The sequence below is a fragment of the Panthera pardus genome, unplaced genomic scaffold, assembly GCF_024362965.1.
Source record: "Panthera pardus isolate Hobbes unplaced genomic scaffold, ASM2436296v1 HiC_scaffold_17, whole genome shotgun sequence".
Classification (NCBI taxonomy): Eukaryota; Metazoa; Chordata; class Mammalia; order Carnivora; family Felidae; genus Panthera; species Panthera pardus.
Genome location: NW_026526732.1, coordinates 132929789 through 132951868, shown reverse-complemented (window position 1 = coordinate 132951868; position 22080 = coordinate 132929789). Strand labels below are relative to the sequence as shown.

Here is a 22080-nt window from a genome sequence, read left to right as displayed (position 1 = left end):
TACAGGGGGATTGTTTATGGGTTAGGTTTGTGTGGGTGCATGTGAGCTCATGTGAGTGAGTGTGGGTACATGTGTGAGTGCATGTGCATATGGGAAGGTATGCAGCCCTCCAGGTCTTGAGATCTTGCAGGTTATGGAGGGCCTTGTAAGTCAGACATCCCATATCAGGGATCAGCTATCAAAGCTAATAATGTGAAGAGACTTGCCTTGGATAGAAGTCTCTGTTTCTTAAATCAACTACTTCCTTGGCTGTATTTTACCCTTGTTTTCCTTGATAAAGCAATGGATTTCGTGCTGAGAATAACAACTCAAATTCAATTCACTGTAGTCTGTTTTGGGACCTGACCATTGAAGGATGTCAGAGAACCCAATGGAAAGCTTTGAAGGCTGACTGTGGATATTCACTAAGAACATCTTCCCAGACAACCAGCCAGCCAAATGTGGCCACGCACTGGGTGGCCAAGGAGTCCTTACCACTTCAGTTGGTCGGTAGTATTTGAGATCCACAGTCACATGAATTTTTCCGGTCTCTTTACATCTGCCCACTTCATTTTCATTCTTTCCTTCCCACCTGTAAAGGAGATAAACACTTAATCAGCCTCTAATTGCTTGGGAGCATTTGCCATGTTATAGTCCCTCAGGATGGCTCAGCCTTCTCCCTGCAGGAGTATATAAGCTCATTAACTACAGGAACACAGCTGATGTGTCACCATGTTATCAGGGCAACAGTGACTTTCAAAGCCTTTCCAGATCTGTTTCTAAAGGGTAGGTTTTTTTTTTTTCCTTCTTTGTAAGAAAATCGTGATGGGTTCAGAAGTGCAACTTCAGAAATGAACAGATTAGCCAGAATAAGGAATTGGGCACAGGGATTTCAAAGATTTTGTACTTCTTTAGACTATTCTTGATAACATCAATTATTATGAATTAATGTCTTCTGTCTCCCTTTTATTTATTTTTTAAAATTTGTAGTGATGTTTCAGGGATATTTATTGTAAACTTCAATGCACTCCAGTTTGGAATAAGTTTCATACCCTAAATTAACCATTCATCTCATCTCTGTGTTATAGCAAGTTCCCTTGCTCTATTCAGTCAGCAGTAGGCCTCATTAACAAATCTCAGACTATTAAACCTCCAAAAAAATACACAACTGGTTTACTGCTTGCTAAGAGAGGGCATATTAGCATCAGCTACGGTGTGCTTTGGACTTGGGTTTTTCTTCCTTAAACATCCACAGTTGGAAACAGTCCTCCCTCAAGTCTATACCGCACATTGTGCAGGATATGCTCACAAGTTTCAAGACCAACTTCTTTCTGGAATTCCATTTTATGTTCTCATTTTTAAAGAAATGAAGACACTGGCTTCATGTTAGCCTCTGGAGACAATACTATACAATTAAAATTATTTTTACAAATGAAACTTTTCAGCAAAGAAAGAAAAGAAATTACAAAGTAATGTCTGACTTCCATGCTTATCACCAGACCTAGTTTGCTTTATCAGTTGGAGAGGAATCCTATGCCAACAGGACAATTCTGTGTGCTCCCTGGATCAGAGGCACAGTGGAGATCAAAGGAAAGAGTAGAACATTAAATTAGTTGCTTGACTATGTCATTCACACGTGTCATTGAAGACAAATAGTAAATATTGATTGTGGCTGTATTTTGGACATAGCTGGGTAGTAGAGACATAAATTGCCCTTATAAGCTTAATTTCTGGACAATCACTGGAATGTTCTCAACTTACTTTTTTATAGCAGAGAGATAACATGTCATTGTTGGGAAAACTCAGTTTCTAAGCACATTGAATTTGCCAGTGGACTCAAGGCAAATATGAAAAACATCCCATAACACGTAGGGATTCATAGTATATGTTGAATAATAAAACTGAACAACTGGCATTATATTAATTAGTTGCCTCAAAAAGAGGTGTTTGGTAACTTACTTTTTTGGTTTAATTTCTTACTATTGATTAGACTAATTTGGCAGGGTCAGAGCTAAGTTTTTGGAAAATTCACCTGGATATGGTATGCGGATGCTTTAGAGCATGCAGACTGAAAACAGTGTAAAATGAGAAAACCCAAAGTGGTGATAAACCCTATCTGTCCCTAAATAGAAAAGACCAGATGTTGGCAAATATCTGCAGTAAGGGAGAATAGCTGATAAATCATTACTTTAAAAATTACCTAGCTAATTTTAAAGTTAATTGTTGAAGTGGAGCCTTTTCTTTGGTAAGGCTTTCAGTGGGTGAAAGGATATTTGTATCTCATAAGCATGTTTTTATTCTTGTTCATGTTTAATACGAACAAAGAGAAACCAGTCCAGCATCTGTCTTCCTGATGGTATCTCCCAGTAAGCCGAAAGGGTTAAAAAATCACTGCTCACAGTTTTACTCTTTTCTCCTATGGTAGCTGGGTATGTAATCTATAATGGGTCAGGTTGACTTATGTGCACACATACATATCCGTAATTCTGTCCTTCTTACTGATAAATCTTCTCAGATGTCACCAACATGAAAATTGGTGATTCAATTGTACTTTTAGTTGATTTCTTTGAAACCACACATGAACACACATATATTTAAGTTGATAAAGGCCTGGAAAAGACCTGGAGAGCTTGACTGGGGAGGGAACATGTCGGACAGGAAAGGAATGAGGAAAAGCCAGCTGTGTCTTTAGAGCAGGGGCTGACAAACTGTTTCTGTAAAGAACCAGAAAGCAAATATTTTAGGCTTTACAGATCACATATAGTCTCTGTTACATAGTCTTCCTTTCCCCCTCCCCATTCTGTTCTCTTCCTCCTCCTCTTCATCATCATCATCATCATTTTTTTTTAAATTACCCTTTAAAACTATAAAAACATCCTTACAGTTCAGTAGAAAACAGGTGGGGTTTGGCCTGTAGGCCATAGGTTCCTTACTCCTGCTTTAGGGGATGAGTTAATGCTATATCCTCATTCTTAACTTAAAACATTTAATTCCTTTTCATACCAAAAAGTTGCATTGCTGGACCAGCTTAAATTTTGCGGTTTACTGCTTCTTTTTGGCTGCTCTGCAGCCATATGCTAACATGTGGGATTTATGACAGTAGTTGAAATGGGAAAAGACTGACTGACGGAAGGAAACTGCAGGTTAGATTTGAGTTTGATTCTACTTGGGCACCTGTGTGTATCAGCTCTGGGCCCACTTCTTGGCCTCTGTCTGAATACTGTCCACAGGGCTGCCATCTTGCAAATGCTGTCTACAGTCCAAATCGTCTCTGTGGTCACTGCATTGCCCCCACTACTAATAGAGATGCATCGAATAATCGAGTATAACCAGGAAAGGGCTCAAAGCAGAACTGAGTTGGCAAAACCGCTTTGTAATTTGCACTAGGTCTGCATGAAGGCAGTAAGCAAAAGTTTCGGCCAAGGGCCAAAAAACATTCAGTTACAACAATACACAAAACACTTGTATTAACAAGTAAAAGGTAACAGCTAACTTGTCCTAACAAGCAATGTTATGACTCAAAGCAGAGCTGGGATGTTAATGAAATGAAGGTAGCTTGACAGGGAATAGAGGATTCAGCTAATTAAAAGGAATTGCTACCCACCAATTTAGATCAACAGCTCACTGAGAAGAGCCTCTGTATAATTCAATTTTTAAAATATATTGTTGGCTCCTAATAAGCATTAAATGGCAATAGAAAACATTCAAGAACAACAGAATCAAGCACAGTAAGGAAAGATGAGGTGTTATTAAAATCTACTCAACTAGGAATTCCTTTAAGGAACAACAAAAGCAAAGTCAACTGTATTAAGTCAAGCTTAGGAGACTATGTTAAAGTAAGGGAGGGCACGATGCACCCCTTATAAAAACCTGAATATCACAAAAGTTATCAAGGATTATTTAAAAAAAATACTATTTTATTAAGGATGTATATAAGGAAACAGGAGGTTGCCAAAAGCTACAATTTAGAAAATGACACAAAGTAGTCCTGGGAGAATTATTAGGTTCTGAATGAAGGTGGTGGTTTGTACAGTTTTGCTCTTGTCTGATGCCCCTTTCAAAAAGGAACATACTCAGAAAGGCTAAAAGAGCAAGAAAGAGAACAGAAACCAAATTCTGGAAGCTGGAAGGCCAGATGGATGAGTGTTAAAGGACTTAGCAGAAGCCCTAGAAAACAGACTCCTAAGCCAGCAGTGGGGAAGCTGAAAATGAACCCAATTTACACTTGCAGGAGCCCTCAGATGTCAGGAAGTGAGGGCGGATTACAACTTTCCTTGAGAAGCAGTGTGATGCCCAGTCCCCTCCCAGATCCCACATTGCTTGGCAACTACCTCACCCTCCCTGGAGAACAAGGTCCCAGATCTGAAGGTCACTGGGCTTGGGAAGGGGTAGGGCCACGATGCTGAAAACAAGGAAAAATCTAGTGAGGTATGTGCACAGAATGCTGAGACTCCCCAGCCAGCCCCAAGGTGCTGGCAGTCAGGCATGTCTCCTTTCAGGCAGGAGACAAGGAATCTTCTCTGAGTATCAGGGATTCTCCAAACTAAATGGTCCTGTTAGGTCCCCCTGTAAGTGACATAGTCAACAAGCTCTAACTATGTTCTCAAAAACTCCCAATTAGCTTTTTAGCCCCCACTTTTAAACATGAGCAGAAAAACAAGGACTACCAGACAGACATGTGGGGAAAACCACATATAGGAAAGAGAAATCATAACAAACAAATTGAAAACCAGCAACCTGGAGAAAATAGGACAAATAGAAAAGGTAATCAAAAAACAAAACAAAAACACACATTCTACCAGTAATATCTTCAGAGATATGAAAAGATACCAAAGAAACAAAAATAAGACAGTATATAATAAAGGACAATTTGGAAAAAAAATCTTAGAAATTGAAAAAAAATTGAAAAAATTAAAAGTTCAAGAGGAGATTTTGGAGATAAACTGAGGAAATCTCCCAGAAAGGAGAGCAAAAAGATGGAGATATGAAAAACCAGAAGAAAGATAAGAAAATCAGAATATGGCCTCAAGAGGTCAGTATAATAGAATTTCCAGAAAAAGTACAGAAAAAAAGGAAGCAGAAAAGAGCAGATAATTAAGTTAAATCAAGACAATTGGTCAGAGAAGAACATGCATTTCCAGACTGAAAGGGCCCAACAGAGTGCTCTGAATAATGGATGGAACCCATATCACACGATATTTCAGAACATTAGGACAAAGAAAAAGACTGACAGACTTCCAGAGAGAATACACAGGGATTAGGAGGCAAAATGGCTCAGTCTCCCATAGTAACACTGCAAATTAAAAGGCAATGGAGCAATACCTTCAAAATTCTGAGGGCAAAGTATTTCCAAGCAAGCAATCTACATCAGCTACCTTCTTAATGCTGAGGGCAGAATAAAGGTATTTTCAGATGTACTGGGTCAAAAATATTTGCTTTCCATGCACTATTCTTAGAAATAAGATTTTGCTTCATCAAACCAAGGAGTTTTTATTTATTTTTAAAAATTTATTTATTTATTTATTTATCTATTTATTTATTTAAATTTTATTTAAACCCAAACTAGTTAACATATAGTGTAATGGTTTCAGGAGTAGAACTTAGTGATTTATCACTTACATATAACACCCAGTGCTCACCCCAACAAGTGCCCTCCTTCATACCCATCACCCATTTCCCATTTCCCTACCCAACACTCCTCCAGCAACCCTCAGTTTGTTCTCTGTATTTAAGAATTTCTTAATGGTTTGTCTCCCTCTCTGTTTTTATCTCATTTTTCTTCCCTTCCCTTATGTTCATCTGTTTTGTTTCTTAAATTCCATATGAATTAAATCTTATGACATTTATCTTTCTCTGACTTATTTTGCTTAGCATAATACACTCTAGTTCCATCTATGTTGTTGCAAATGGCAAGGTTTCATTCTTTTTGATTGCTGAGTAATGTTCCACTGTATGTGTGTGTGTGTGTGTATATATATATATATATATATACACACACACACACACACCACATCTTTGTTATCCATTTATCAGTTGATGGACATTTGGGCTCTTTCCATAATTTGACTGTTGTTGGTAGTGCTGCTATAAACATTGGGGTGCATGTGCCCCTTTGAATCAGCATTTTTGTATCCTTTGGATACAATTGCTGGGTTGTAGGCTAGGTTTCCTCAATTTTTTGAGGAACCTCTACACTGTTTTCCAGAGTGGCTGGACCAGGTTGCATTCCCACCAGCAGTGCAAAAGTGTTCCCCTTGCTCCACATCCTTGCCAACACTGTTGTTTCTTGAGTTTTTAATTTTAGCCATTCTGACAGGTGGTATCTCACTGTGGTTTTGATTTGTATTTCCCTGATGATGAGTGATGTTGAGCATCTTTTCATGTATCTGTTAGCCATGTGGATGTCTTCTTTTAAAAAGTGTCTTTTCATGTCTTTTGTCCATTTCTTCACTGGATTATTTGTTTTTTGGGTGTTGAGTTTGATAAGTTCTTTACAGATTTTGTATACTAACCCTTTATAACTGATATGTCATTTGCAAATATCTTCTCCCATTCTATCAGTTGCCTTTTAGTTTTGTTGATTGTTTCCTTCACTGTAAAGAAGCTTTTTATCTTGATGAGGAAGGAGGTTTTAAAAAGATGCCAGGAAATGGAGGACCCAATTTAAGAGAGTGGCTAAGAGAACCCTTCAGATGAGCATGAAGGCAGATCACACAATGCCAACCCTCCACCAGTCTAGATGGAATCAGGTCAGAAGGTTCTATAGGCCCTGCTACAGGAAGACATGACTGATAGAATAACCCACAGACCTGAACACATTCAAAGGTGATTTAGATAGCTGGGGCAAAGTCTGGGGTAGTTAGTGATAAATATATAGAAAACAAAGCAAATGAAGACAAATGAAAATTATTAGCTCTGTGTTAAACAAATGACAACTGTACAGAAAAAAAGTAATTGTTGTTTACTGGAATGAAAACCATTCATCAGTCATGATAATTTAACACCGAATATTAAGCTATCCTCAAATTAAAATACAGCAATAGAATATTCAGAGAATGGAGAGATCGGGAGGAACAGAAAATAAAACCCTCATTTTGAATAAGAGGACGCCAATAGATAATGCCTAGAAGGAGATAAAAATCAAGAATCAGCAATAAAAACATGTTACTTAGAAACATGGAGGTAAATGCCAAAGTAATCAGCTAAAAGAGTATAATAGAGTGCAAAAGGATTTCCAGAAAGAGAACAGAAAAACATAGAGAAGAGTAAATCTCTTGAGGTAAATCAAGACAATTTAACAGAGCAGAGTAACATACTTTTCCAGACGTAAAGTGCCAAAAGAATGGCCCACACAGTGGGTAGGAATAGCTGTGAAAATGGGGAAGAAGGGGTGGAGGGTGGGAGATTGCTGGAGTTGGTGACAATTCCTGTTGAATGATTAGAATTTAAATTATGTGCTGGTGTTAACTGGGAAAAAAAATCCGAACAATGAAGGAAAAATCATTACAAACATGAGTTCGCAGAGGACTCTGACCAAGGCTGTTGCCAGCAACTCCCTCTACATGGCCTACAGAACTCTATCCCCAGGGCTCCTGCCCTGCCTGCCTCCCCTAAAGACGCAACGCTTCTTCCATATCTCCCTCTCTCACCCTGCCTTCTGGACATCTGGAGGAACTGATGTTGTAGAGCCATTGACACCCCAGCTCCAATCTGATCCATGGAGGAAAACACTACAAGGCAGATAGATCAAGTCTGCAAAAACTGAGGAAGAGCCACCTGGGAAGAAGCAGGCACACTGTAGAGGGTTGGATCTCAGAAAGTGAGGGACCAGTGTGTTTGGCAAGGGAGGGAGAGTGCATCAACAATGCCAGATGCTGCATCGATGTCAAAAATTGAAGAATTGAAACTGGTCCATAGGATTTAGTAGCATGCAGGTCCCTGGGGATGGCAGAAAGAACTGCTTTGATGGGGTGATGGGGCAGAAGGTGGACTGAGGTGTGGCAGAGGGACAGGAGGTAAGGACAGGGAGATGGTGAGGAGGCAATTCATTGGTACGTTTTGACAGAGCAGGGAAAAGAGAGGAAGGGCAGTGTCTGAAGGGAATGAGTGTTTGCAGAGGTCCATTTTTTAAAGATGTAAGGATCTGAAAATGTCAAGATACTGATGGGAAGGAGCAATGTAGGACAGCTGAAGGCAGAGAAGGGAGAGATAACTGATAGTTTCTTGAGGAGACTTTAAGGCTGAAGCCCAAGGCCAGGAGAGACTGTTACCAGAAAGGAGTAAAGGGCAACCAGTCAGTGGAACAGGAGAGGAGGACAGAGTGTAATTTTTATGTTCAGGGGACCATGGTTTTAATCACAAAGTCTACTCTAATTTATGTATATATGAGAACTTAGCTGTGCACAGAAAGACAATATTGCTATTGAAATGGGGACTCCTGTCTCCATTCATGCTCAATTTTACCCCATTTTATTTATGTTAATAAGGATAACTGTTATTAAATAATGGGGTTCCAGCTATTGCATGCAGTTAATGAATAATCAACTACAACAAAAAGTGTAAAATTTAAATCCATTAAACAGCTGTTCATGTCACTTGTTAGAGTAAGAACTGCCTTTACTTTGTGCTTTCCATATCATGGGCCTCTTGTGAATGCCAACTAATGAATCCCCACATCAAGAATCAGGCAGGTAGTACAATCTGCAGTTTACATGTGGAGGGAGAGGAGTTTAGGAGGTTGAACAATTTTGGGAAGGTCATTGGATGACACCTCTATCTCACACAGTTGGAAAAAGCAGGATAGGTGTGGTGCCCTCTTAAAAGGTCACTGTCATTTTCATGGGAGGCCCCTCCCAAACGTTACTATCAATAAGAGTTATTGATTGGTAAATGTTTCCTTGCTTTCTTCTTTTTATCAGTATTGCTGAGAGACTTAAATTGTACTTTCAAAGTGTCTTTTACTTATGCTTTATCTTTAGGAAATCTTTAGGAAATTTAGAATGATTAACTCAATGAAAAAAGCTTTGTGTGGTCATGTCTAACGAGGGTAGATCAAGAGATCGAATAGGAAAAAGACCAGAAATTGTTCTTCTCAGCTGTAAAATGGCGGTGAAGGGAAGTTCAAATGCACAGCTAGTTTTTAAACAAGCCTTGGTGTTTCTATGCTATCTTTGCATGGATTGCTAACCATGCTCTATCCACCTGCTTTATTTTAATTTATTTTAACTCACCTGGGGCATCCTATACACTTCCAAAGATTGTAGGTGGAGTTTCTTCTGTTTTACAGGACTAAGCAAAATGAATGGAGGTCTTACTAAGGGGTGGTAGTGGGAAGGTACAATTTAAGGACTAGTGCTTGAGCTCTGTATGAGTCTCAGCCACAGCTCAAGGCCTCTGTCCTCTGTACCTCCTCTATTTGCCCAATCTTATCTATCCATCTCTCCTCCTCCCACCTCCCACAAATCTTCACTGAATACCTATTAAGTGCCTACTAAAAGTATTTACTAAAGTAAGCCAGGTGCTGAAGACACAGGTATGAGAAAACTAGATGGTCTTTGTCCTTAGGGGGCTTAAAGTCTAGTGGCCCCTACAATGTAGTGTATGAATGATGGTAGAAGGTACACAGAGTGATACCAGAGGACTGGGAGGGCACCTAGCAAGACTTGGTTGAGCGTAGGATGTTGGGCTACGGAGGATGTCTAAGCTAAGACCTAGAGAATGAGTGGGAAGTGCAGAGAAGCAGAGGGAATAGTAGGTGTGAGTATCTCTCAATATGCCCCAATGTGGTCTGGCTGGTCCAACCCAGTTTATCAGCTTGCCTATCGCCCACATACAATTTACTAACTCTTGCCTCCATGCCTTTTCTCATGCCATTCCACCCACTTGGAATGCTTTCCTTCTTCTTAACTACCATCCATATCTCCCTCTTTGGCTAAGAGCCCGTTTAGATGTACCTTTCTGCAGACATTGCTCCAATGGTGATATCATGGTGATATCACTTCAGTACTGATAGAATGAATTTGCACAATACCAACATCTATTTGTGTATATTTGTAAATAATGTATTGTCAGCCAATTAGAGTCTACACTACTCAAAGGAAAGGAAATGTCTTCTGATTCTCTTAGATGAGTTTTGCTTGGAGAGAAAAAGTGAGGGGAAAAATAGCACATTTATGGTGCATTTACTACATCTTAAGAACTATGCTGGCTGCTTAATTAGGTAACTTATAGAAGAAGCATTTATTCTGAGGATTAATGGACCCTTAAAGAACTTAAACTGACCTGCGACCCTGTGAATTACATCAACTATACATGAAATAGAATGAGGTTTGCCTCAGCCTCCAAGACACAGCATGAAATCAGGGCTCAAATTAGATCTTATACAGGTTAATAATTAAAAAACCTGCTGTTTCAGTAAAGATTCACACATCACTTTAGCATGTTATATTTTGGGGGTTTTTTACATGTTAAAAATTCAACTATCTTAGAAGTTTACAAAGGCAAATAATAGAGTTCAGATTGCTAGAGAGGGGAGGGGAGAAAGACAAAAAAGAGAGGAAGGAGGGAAGGAGGAAGGGAGGCAGGGGAAAGAGTCTTTTTCAATAAGTTGAAGCTTATATGACAAATCCAAATCTATTTATTGTGACTAAATATTATGTAGATATTTTTCAAGGCCTGGGTCTATTTAGAGTATCGCCAGAAAGTTCCCATAGTACCTACATTCAGGAATAGGCTTTCTGTGCAGGCTTCTCACAGTGATTGAGTTTTTCTAGCTCCAGTGGCAGATTCAAAGTGATGATGACTAAAGGTGAGTTATATTTCTAACATTCAGTCTCACAGATTTCGTTCAACTTGGTTAGATAGTAACCAACTTTAACTCCAACTTTAACTCCAACTTTAACCAACTTTAACTCCAGCTTGCTACATCTTTCTTTGGCGTCGACAAAGAAAGATGTAGCAAGCTGGAGTTAAAGCTTTCAGGTGGGAGTTAAAGCAAGTAGGGGCTCAGAGGCAGCTGGTCAAAAACAAATGGAGCCATGCTCTGTCAGGGAAAGGGACACTTAGTGGACCTACATTTAAAGTTATGAAATCTCTCTAGGGGAAAAAATGCAGAGACACAGTGATTTTCTTTCTTCTGACTTTCCCCCCAAATAGAACGCTTGGAAGTAGGTCTTGGGAAAATTCTGTTCAACAAAACAACTCATTGGAGGGATCTGTTTTCCCATGATGCAATCTAACACAGTCATAGGCACAGCCAATTCTTGAGGAATACTTTCTAGCAGATACACCAGCCACAGGGGTACAAGATTTACACCCTAACCTCTATCCACTGGCCTTCCTCTTTTTACAGTCTTCCTTACCCTCATCCTCAAAGCCCAGGGGACAGAAATCCTACCCACCAGGGAATAATTCCCAATTAGGAGAAGAATATGCATGAACATAAAATGACTTATCTCAGCCAAGAGGATTTTAGAAATGAGTTTCTTTCTAAATGAATAATTTCTTTTTAAATAAATAATAATTTCTGGCCCCTGCTATTTTTACCCAAAATGTAGACAGAGTGCCACAAACTATGATAAATATTTCCATTGGCTGAAACATCTTTTTCCCCCCAGCACGGATGGTGGAGCTCACAAGGCTGTAGGCTATTCTTACAACTCTCTTCTCAAAATTTAACAAGATTAACGACAAAAAAATTAGTCAAGACAAGTATTTACCTATTTGGGTTTATGCTATTATCACTTTAATTGTAGGAGAAAAGTACTTCCTTTTCACATTACTTAGTAATAACTTGATGGGAAAGTGTAAAGCAAAACATAACACTAAAAACAACCCCAACAACGCACCCTCCTCCAAATAAACAAACACCCTGTAATGTTCTTGGAAGAAAACATTTGCTGTCATAAGGGTGCCTTCTTAATACAAATGACCAAATGGGAATTTAATTGCCCAACATTACCTTAAATTTTATCAGGATTTTATGTGGTACTGATCTATTTCCCCGAGAATCTTCTACTCACCCAAACCGAAATGAACATGCTATTTTTCTAATAAATTCAAAGCAAAAAATCACTCAAATGACATCAAAGATTTAAGAGCAAATATTGGTGCCAATTCTAAACATATAGATGGCAACATCTTTCAAGGTTTTTTCAGTGAAAATTACAACAGATAATTTCAAAAACGATAATAGAATTAGAAAGTGATAACTGGCCTTCAAACAGCTGAAGTGAGAATATTGCAGATAGTGATTGGTGTGTCTGATATGAAAATCATGTAATAATGAGGTTAAAGAAAAAGTTCAGTTTAGAGAAAATATCCATAATTTTCCTTTAAGCATGTAAATACACCAGGTAAAACTGTGAGAGGGCATAAAGTTTTCTATCTTAATTGATGGCACACTAATCAATCTCTCCCTTCCCTTCTATATCCAATTGTTCACCAAATCCTATCGATTCCAAGTCTCTTGGATCAGTCCATTCTCTCCATCTCCACCTCCAGGCACTTGTGTAAACTAAGGTCCTTATCATCCTTCCTTAGCAGCTCTCTAGGGTAGGAAGCATAGTGGCTTCTCTACAGCTGTCACCACCATGAGAGAGTGAACCACGATGAATCCAACTAGGGGAAGTTAGGGTGACAATGAACATTCCCGAAAGGCTTTTCTGGACAAACTGGCTTTTGGCTATCCATCTGGGCTCAAGTAAGAAGGTATCACAGAGCATCTACTACAGACCAGTTGTTGTGAGCACTGAGGACACTGGTGACTGACACAGATGCCAGGCCTGGCTCATTCGCTTACAATTGTGGATCTGAAAGGACAGGAGATGCTCAAGGAACTATGTGTGGTGCTACAGGTTAGGGGGGATTTGCTTCTAGTGACAGAGCTTATGAACAAAACTGCATATAGTAAAGATTATCCTTGAAAGATCTTTCAAATCTGTTTTTTTTCCCATCAGAACATGGGCTCTTGAATGCTTAAAAACCAAGGTTTGACTTCTTTTGCTCTCTTGGTATTCTGTTTGGGGCCTCCCTTTCACAGAGGCATGTGGGCCTGGATCTTGTTTTGCAAGTTGTTTCCTTATGATGTGATCCCACTGTTAGCATACAACCATCACATTACAAAGATTGTTTTGAAGGATATAAACAAGTAGGATGAAAAGTGCAATATAAAAAGCTCTTTGGGTCAAAAAGTACTCAGTTTAGATCTTGGCTCTACCACTCACTAGCTGGGTAACCTTCAGAGGATACTTGACTTCACTGTGCCTCAGTATCCTTCTCAGTGAAACAGTGCCCCAGACCTGGAATTAAACTGAATAAGTGGGCAGCTCATAGCACACTTTGGGGCTCATATTAAATGCTATATGAACATGTTATTTTTGTCTGCTTAGCAGTACTTTCTGCTTTTCTTCTAGAAATAACATCCTGCTGTTGGAGAAGGACCTTGATCCTCTCCTACTCAGACCATGGACTTCTATAGCCTGCCAAGCACAGAATTCTCTCTCCCTAACAAGACAGGGCCTAGGCATTGGCCCCATACTCTGTCTTCAGTGAATGGTCTAGAGGTTATCATAGGGCTCAGTGGGGCCAGCCAGAATCCCTCCTCAGTCTTCTTTCTTGATAACTATCAAAAAGATTCTATTCTTCATTTACTGTGTTAGTCTGCATCCCCAGAAATGCTATCAATGATGTCCTCTGCCATAGGAACATGCTGAGGGAATGAAGGCAGCATTCCAAGAAGCAGAGAGAGCCCTGACAGACCTCCAGGCCCTGGATCCGAGTGTCCCCAAGGCTACTTTGAGTTCAGTTTCACTTCCTTAAAAACAAAAAAAAAATTATGACTACTAAAAATGCTTATTCATTCATCTCTCCTTCCTAAATACTTTCATTATGCTTAAGGCTTTATTTTATTAGCATGGATATTTCACACATTAAAAAAATAAGAACTTATATATATCATCCTTCATAACTCAACAGAATACCCCTAAAAATAAAATGTCATGCTTGACTCCTTGAAGAAACACAAAGTGCACATATTTTTACAGACTAAGATGTTGCTTCCATGTAGAGTCAGAGGCTACTAATTTCTTCTAAAGTATACATTTTAATAAAGCCTTTTGAAGGATTGTTTAAAAGCAACATGAATTCCATATCAAAAAGGTGCAAAAAACCCTCAGTCTTAACCTAAGTAATCAATAATGCATTTTTAAGTCCATAAAAGAATATGGACAATTTTCTTGAAACATGAAATACCTTCTGTAAAATATGAAATTGAGGGCATAACGATTATCTAGATGACTAAATTACACTGCAAAGATTAATTTTTGCACTTTTAATTTTTGTCCAAATTTTCAACTTGCAGCATTGTATTTAAAATAAAAAAAGACCAGATATTTGCTTCCACATACTGTAATTTCTCTAACTAATGTTAGTTTCCTACAAAATGTTTTTATGGAAAACAAATTTATAAGTCAGCTAGCCAGCTAAGGACGAAAATGTAAGTGAATGAAAAATGATTTATACAAAGTAAATCTAATTAAAATTTTTGCTCTACATACTACAATTCAGAAACAAAATTGCCTTAAGACGTACACAAACAAGGACATTGGTCATGGGCTTATGGACTTTCATGCAGTCTTGGGATTTAAGCAATGTCAAATGTTTTAAAATGTAAAATGTGATAGGAAAGCACATTACATGTTTCCAAAAAGATAAGCTCTTAGACATTCTCCAATTTTCAGGTTATTTTTGACAGATTATCATAATTTTTAAAATAACAAAAATTATAATAATCTGTCAAAAATAAGCAAACTACTTTATGCAGTAATAATTAGTTCATTTGTAAGAACTTGATTCATCAAGGACTGGTGGGATTGGGTACCTAATGATTAATAAATAAACCATCCTTCCTTAGTCTCTGAGGTGACTTGTATTAAAAGAGCATAGTATCTCATCTCATATTAGAGACTGGTTTAGTCATGGTAGGACCAGAAGCAATTTCCAGAAACTTTGGCTTCATTCTTTGGAGATTCCAGTCATCTTTTGGTCTACCTCTTTCAAGCCATATAAAAGAAAAGAGGTATGTATGACCCTTGCTTTTTAGATTTCTTCATCTCATCTTTGTGCATTCCTGAATTTATTAATAGCAGAAATGCAAAGTCCAGAGAACTCTTTTACCTGAATTTATCAGATGATAAATTCAATCCAATTACAATTAAATTCAACTGGCATTTAAGTAATCTTATGAATACTGGAGATGTAAGGGATAGAATGGAAAAGGAAGAAAAGGAACAAACTAGTTATAGGTGCCCACTGAACTGTTTCTCATGGATGCCTGGAATTTTTTTCTTTAAGTCTTTTCATTTATAAGCAAGTACTCCCTCCCCCCTCCAAAAACCCCTAAAATCAAATCCCCCAGCTTCCATAAGTTATTTTTCCATTGTAGACTCATTAAAATGTTGATTTATTTACAAAATGTCTGACACTGTACTGTCCAGAATGAAAGGTACAGAAAAAAAGGGAACTAGAATTGCATTCTGCCCTGAAAGAGCCCACTGTCTAGTCTATCAGGGAAGGTAAAGTCACAGATGACTGAAAACAAAGTAGAAAGTGATAAGGGTTTGGGTTTGGTGATTGTCAAGGTGCATCTCAAACTTGAGACTCCATAATTCTCTCAGGCTTTGCTACTCAAAGTGTGGTCCATGGATCAGCAGCACTGGCATCACTTGGTATCTCAGTTAGAAATTCAGAATCTCAGGCCCTGCCCCGACCTACTGATTCCAAATCTGCATTTGAAAAGATCCCTAAGTGATCCACAGAACATTATAGTTTGAGAACCACTGCTCTACAGGAGATAGACTCAGCAAAAAGGTGTCCTAATTCTGATAAATAGACAATTACTTCTCAGAAGGGGTCAGGTGTTAGAGATGAAGAGATGTCTCATTACACCCATAATTTCTATCCAACTACAACCGGCAAGTTTGTTCTTCCTGCAATCGCCTTTCTCTGCTAAGAGTCTATGTTCAGTTCTGTCTGGTTACACAAACATGAAACATTTCTTCTCCCCACACATATAATCACTTTTCCAATCATACTGTTTCCACATTTTATGTTTTCCTTGTTTTCACTGCTGACCAATGTTTTCAATCAATTACACACTTTATTAATAGCAAATACTTAATATAGAGCTTCAGAAGCATAGGGCACTGTTTCAGATGCTTCAAATATATTTAACCCATTTAATCTTCACCCTATCCCTGTGAGATGGGTACTCTTATTATCCCCATTTTTACAGTTGGGAAAATAGAGACACAGGTAAAGGACTCCCATTGGAAGTTGTAGAGCTGGGATTCAAACTCAGGGAATGTGGCACTGGTACTGTGCTTTTACAATACAATATTATGCCACACTGTGTACAGATAAGGATGAATGTCTTAGGACTGAAATCGAGCAATTCTGAAATAAAAAGATGAAAACAGCATCCCCAGGAGAAAGAGGTATATACAACTCCTGAAAGTCTAGAAAAGCACGTCTCCTCAAACTGTAATAGCACTATGAGTTACTGAGGTATAATACTATCCTTGGCCTTCTAAGCTCTGTTCAGATATCAGTGTGTTTTCTTTGCTCCTTTCTGCCTGGTTTCTGACTGTGTGGATACTGTTCCCAAGAAGGACTTGCTGGCCCATCAGAGCTCACAGCTGCAGTGGGGACTCTGAAGCCCAAGGAACAGCCTTGGCTGTAGCACATGAAATTGCCTGTGGCTTCCCTGCTCTTCTTCCAGCTGAGATTGGTATGCTGATGCATGGGGCCCAAAGAAGATCCAGAGGAAGGAAATTGAAAAAAAAACAAACAATAGAACATAACTTGCAGACAGCATTCACGAAGCCATCATGATTTTATTATCTAGCCCTGAGAAGGAATTTTATATTTTCAGACAAACTATGAAGAATATGCAATGTAAGCATTCTGTTCCCACAACTCTAGTGATAGGACACAGCAAGACCTGAAGGGTACTGGGCACACAGGTGGTAACTGCTGCCACTCAGAAGACTCTTATTAAAGGGACAGAGCCAGATCTTTAGTTCATCTAGAATGCTCAGCACTTCACATCAATCTCTTTTTTCTAAGAATTTGCAAAAAGTTTTTTGCTTTACCAAAATTTTATATACCACTCAAAGGAAAATTTTAATATACCAGTAAAAACTTGATTTGTGGTGTAGTCTGCCTTCTGAAACAAAATGAAGGCCATTGCCTGAAATTTGAGACAGATTTTAGTGAAAATGACTCAACTGCTTTGCTGGGCCTTTCCTACTGAGGGAGAACCTACTAATGGCCAGCACTACTTTGGAAGAGAGGGAGGGAGTCAGACATGCTAGATATCTGTTGTTCAGGTTTGAATGACAGAGGAACGTTTCCCAGTGGGTGAGCCACAGAACTCTTGTTTTTATAAGATTTTAATATAAACTTAAAAATTAAGCTTGGAAAATGCTGGGTTAAACAAAGTTAAACAGTTTCTTTACTGGCAATTCTCCAAGAGCGGTTATAATATTCTGTATGTTCTAAATGAAGGAGACATGGAATGCTTTCATACACATCTCTTGGAATAGCATTCTACTTTGTGAGAGACTGCACTAGGTCAGAAAACAGGCAGTTAGCTCATGGGGAGCATAGGTCAGAAGAATGGCCTGGTGACTGAAAACAGAACATTAGCCCCAAGATGGGAGAATGGCCAAGTCTCATCCACTTCTCAAAGAGAATCTGATTCATTTGTAATACTACCCCTAATTTAAAAAAAAAAAAAATGTGTGTAAGGTGACTTACTATAAAAGGACACAAGTTCCTCACAGAAAATTTAAATACAGAGCAATATATACAGCAGAATACTAAAGCTGCCCATAATTTCACAATGTAGAAACTGCCATTGTGTTTTCTTCTAATGTTTTGTAGGCACAGTTTTAGGGAGTTTAGATCATACAACAGATCTAAACTTGTATACTTTTTTTTTTAACTTAACATTGTCATAATTATACTTTAAAGTCCTAAGCATTACTAAAAAATTTTTTTTTAATGTTTATTTATTTTTGAGAGAGAGAGAGACAGAGCATGAGCGGGTAAGGGGCAGAGAGAGAGGGAGACACAGAATCCAAAGCAGGCTCCAGGCTCTGAGCTGTCAGCACAGAGCCCGACACGGGGCTTGAACTCATGAACCGTGAGATCATGACCTGGGCCAAAGTCAGACGCTCAACCAACTGAGCCACCCAGGTGCCCTGCTCTTAAGCATTATTTTTAATAGTTTGATAACAATTGATTACAGTCACTTAAACATTCCTTGATGATGGCCTCTTGAAGTTCCTTGTTTTTTTTTCCCTTTTATATTAAAAAAAAAAACTTTACTGAGGTATAATTTACAAACAATAAAATGTCTAACAAGTAGACAGTTTGATGAGTTTTGAAAAATGCATACATTCATGCAACCACTATAGTCAAGATATGAGACATTTATACCACTTCCCTGTGCTTTTCTCCAGTCAACACCCCAAACTCAGCCCATCATGCTTAGGCAACTAACTACTGATTGGCTATCAATCCAAATTATTCTTTCCTAGAATATCCTATAAATAGAATTCTACAGTATGTACTCTTTTGTGGGTGACTTCTTTCACTAAGCAATTATGCTTTGATTTTTTAAGATTTTTAAAATCATTAGTTTTTAAGACTCATCCTAGTCCACTCATTTTTGGAACTCCACTGTACAGACACATAACATTTGTTTATTCATTCACTGGTTGACTGAATGTTGGGGGAGGCAGTGCTTTAATTAGGAATAAAGCTGTTACAGATATTCATCTATAAGTGTCTATGTGGATGTAGATTTTAATTTTTCTTTGTTAAGTGTCTAGGAAAATTGCTGGTCAAATGATAAATATAGATTTGATTTTATAAGAAAGCCAAACTATTTTTCAAGGTGGTTTTACTATTTATACTTTCATCAGTAATGTATGACAGCTCTAGCTGCTACAACATCCTCATCAATACTTGGCACTATGGCATTGTGGTCATTCTAAAGGGAGTGTAATAGTATTTACACTGTGGTTTTAATGAACATTTCCCAGTTGACTAATCACACTGAGCATCTTTCCATGTGCCAAATAATCATTTGTACCTTTTCTTTTGTGAAGTTATCTGTTCCAATATTGGACTCATTTTTTAATTGACTTATTTGTCTTCTTGTCTAGATATAAGTCCTTTGTCTGATGTAAGTATTACACTTATTTCTTCTAGACCATACTTGCCTTTTTATTTTAAATTTTTTAATGTTTATTTTATTTTTGAGACAGAGAGAGAGACAGAGTGTGAGTGGGGGAGGGGCAGAGAGAGAGGGAGACACAGAATCCGGAGCAGGCTCCAGGCTCTGAGCCATCAGCACAGAGCCTGATGCGGGGCTCGAATTCACAAACCGTGAGATCATGACCTGAGCAGAAGTTGGGCGCTCAACCAACTGAGCCACCCAGTGCCCTATTGCCTTTTTATTTTCTTAATGGTCACTTTTCAAAGGGCAGAGGTGTATTGTTTGTTTTGGTTTTTTTGTTGATTTTTGTGTATTTGTTTGTTTAGCATTCTCTTTTCCTTTTCTTTTCAAATTTTTACTTAAATTCTAGTTTGTTAACATACAGTGCAATGTTGGTTTCAGGAGTAGAATTCCATGATTCATCACTTACATACAACACCCAGTGTTCATCATAACAAGTGCCCTCCTTAATACCCATTACCCATTTAGCCCATCCCTTACCCATCTCCCTCCCTCAACCCTCAGTTTGTTCTCTATCTTTAAGAGTCTCTTATGGTTTGCTTCCTTCTTTTTTCTTTTTTATCCCCCTCCCATATGTTCATCTGTTCTGTTTCTTTAATTCCACATATAAGTGAAATCATATGGTATTTGTCTTTCCCTGACTGACTTATTGCATTTAGCATAATATTCTCTAGCTCCAACCACGTTATTGCAAATGGCAATATTTCATTCCTTTTGATGGCTAAGTAATATTCCATTGTGTATATATCGCACATTTTCTTTATAAAGAGCAGAGGTTTTTAACTGTGATATTCAGTTTGTTATTTTTTTCCCTTTTATGGTTCTTGCTTTTGGTGTCCTAAGAAATCCTTGGCTTCACCCCAAACTGATACATTCACTGCAAACACACATAGCAACCAAAAGCCATAAAGAATGATAAATTGAATTACATGAAAATGTAAAATTTTTTGGTATCTGAAAGGCACTATTAAGAAATATAAAAGGTAGTCATGGGCTGAGAGACTGTAACTGCAAAACATAAAAACTCTTATAACTCAACCTAATAGAAAAACAACTTAAGAAATCTTTGCCTACAGCAAAGTTGTAAAGCCTTTCCCCTACGTTTTCATCTAATCGTTTTTAATTTTAACACTTACATTTATAGCGATGATCCTTTTCAATTAATTTCTATGTATGGTGTGATTTATGGATTGAGTTTCATTTTTTTTCTACTCCGTATGGTATGGCTATTCATGATTCCAGCACCATTTGTTGAAAAGACTATCCTTCCCCAATTAATTACCTTGACATCTTTGTAAAATTCAATTGATGGTATAGTGTGAGTCTATTTCTGGGCTTTACAATCTGTTCTATTGATCTATAAATCTATCTTTCTGTGGGTATCATGCAGATTAAGTGTTAAAAGAAGTTTGATCTTCTTTTTCAAGATTCTAGATCCTTTGAAGTTACATATAAATTTTAGAATCAGCCTGTACATTTCTACCAAAAAAGACTGTGACTTTGATTGTGATTGCACTCAATCTGTAGATTAAACTTTTTTTTAATGTTTATTTATTTTTGACAGGGAGAGAGAGAGAAACAGAGCATAAGGGGGGGAGGGGCAGAGAGAGAGGGAGACACAGAATCCGAAGCAGGCTCCAGGCTCTGAGCTGTCAGCACAGAGCCCGACACAGGGCTCGAACTCACACACTGTGAGATCATGACATGAGCCGAAGTCAGATGCTCGACCGACCGAGCCACCCAGGCGCACCTCAATCTGTAGATTAATTTGAAGAGAATCTACATCTTAATATTCAGTTCTCCAATCCCAGAACATGGTGTATTACTCCTTATATTTAGGGCTATTTTGGTTTCTCTCATCAGTGTTTTTTCAGGTTATAGTGTACAAATCTTTCATATATTTTATTAAATTCATCTCTAAGTATTTCATGTTTTTCTGATTCTGTTATAAGTGGTATTGTGGTTTTTAAAAATTTTCAGTTTCTGATTGTTCACTGGCAGTCCATAAAAATAAAATTAATTTTTATGTATAGATTTTGTATCTTGTGACGTTGTTAAACAAATTGATCAATAAATAAATAGTTAAATGTTAGTTTTAGTAGTTATTTTGGTATAACACTTAAAGTTTTGTATGTCCTCCATCCTGCTATCTATGAATAAAGACAGATATACTTCTTACTTTCATTCATTTTTCTTGTTTTATTTTTGGCTAGGATCTTCAAGATAAGTTTGAAAAGGAATAATAAAAGCAGACATCCTTGCCTTGATCCTGATTTTTAGGAGAAAAGCATTCAGTCTGTCAACATTAAGTAAGATATTAATTGTGGGGTTTTCTCAGAGGCCATTTATCAACTTGAGGAAATTTCCTTCAGTTCCTAATATAGTTTAAAAAAAAGTTCTTTTTTAAAAAATGTTTTAAATGTTTATTTATTTTTGAGACAGAGAGAGACAAAGCATGAATGGGGGGAGGGTCAGAGAGAGGGAGACACAGAATCAGAAGCAGGCTCCAGGTTCTGAGCTGTCAGCACAGAGCCCAACGTGGGGCTCGAACTCATGGACCGCGACATCACGACCTGAGCGGAAGTTGTACGCTTAACTGACTGAGCCACCCAGGTGCCCCATCTTTTTTTTTTTTTTTTAAATAATAGTCACTGACTTTTTTCAAATGCTTTTTCTGCAACTATTGAAAAAAATCACATGGTTTCTCTTTTCTGTTTTTTTAAATATGCTAAATTATACTGATTTTTAAAAATTTTTTTTTTTAACGTTTATTTATTTTTGAGACAGAGAGAGAG

General features: G+C 37.9%; 1 protein-coding gene across 3 annotated transcripts in view; it reads right to left on the bottom strand.

Annotated features, from left to right (window-relative positions):
- GMDS (GDP-mannose 4,6-dehydratase) overlaps positions 1 to 22080 on the bottom strand; it is a 624172-nt gene that overhangs the window by 96480 nt on the left and 505612 nt on the right. For all 3 annotated transcript variants that reach the window (XM_019419915.2, XM_019419914.2, XM_053904946.1), the window contains exon 9: positions 475 to 571. In XM_019419915.2, the coding sequence (XP_019275460.1) occupies positions 475 to 571 (97 nt within the window). The remainder of the gene's footprint in view (positions 1 to 474; positions 572 to 22080) is intronic.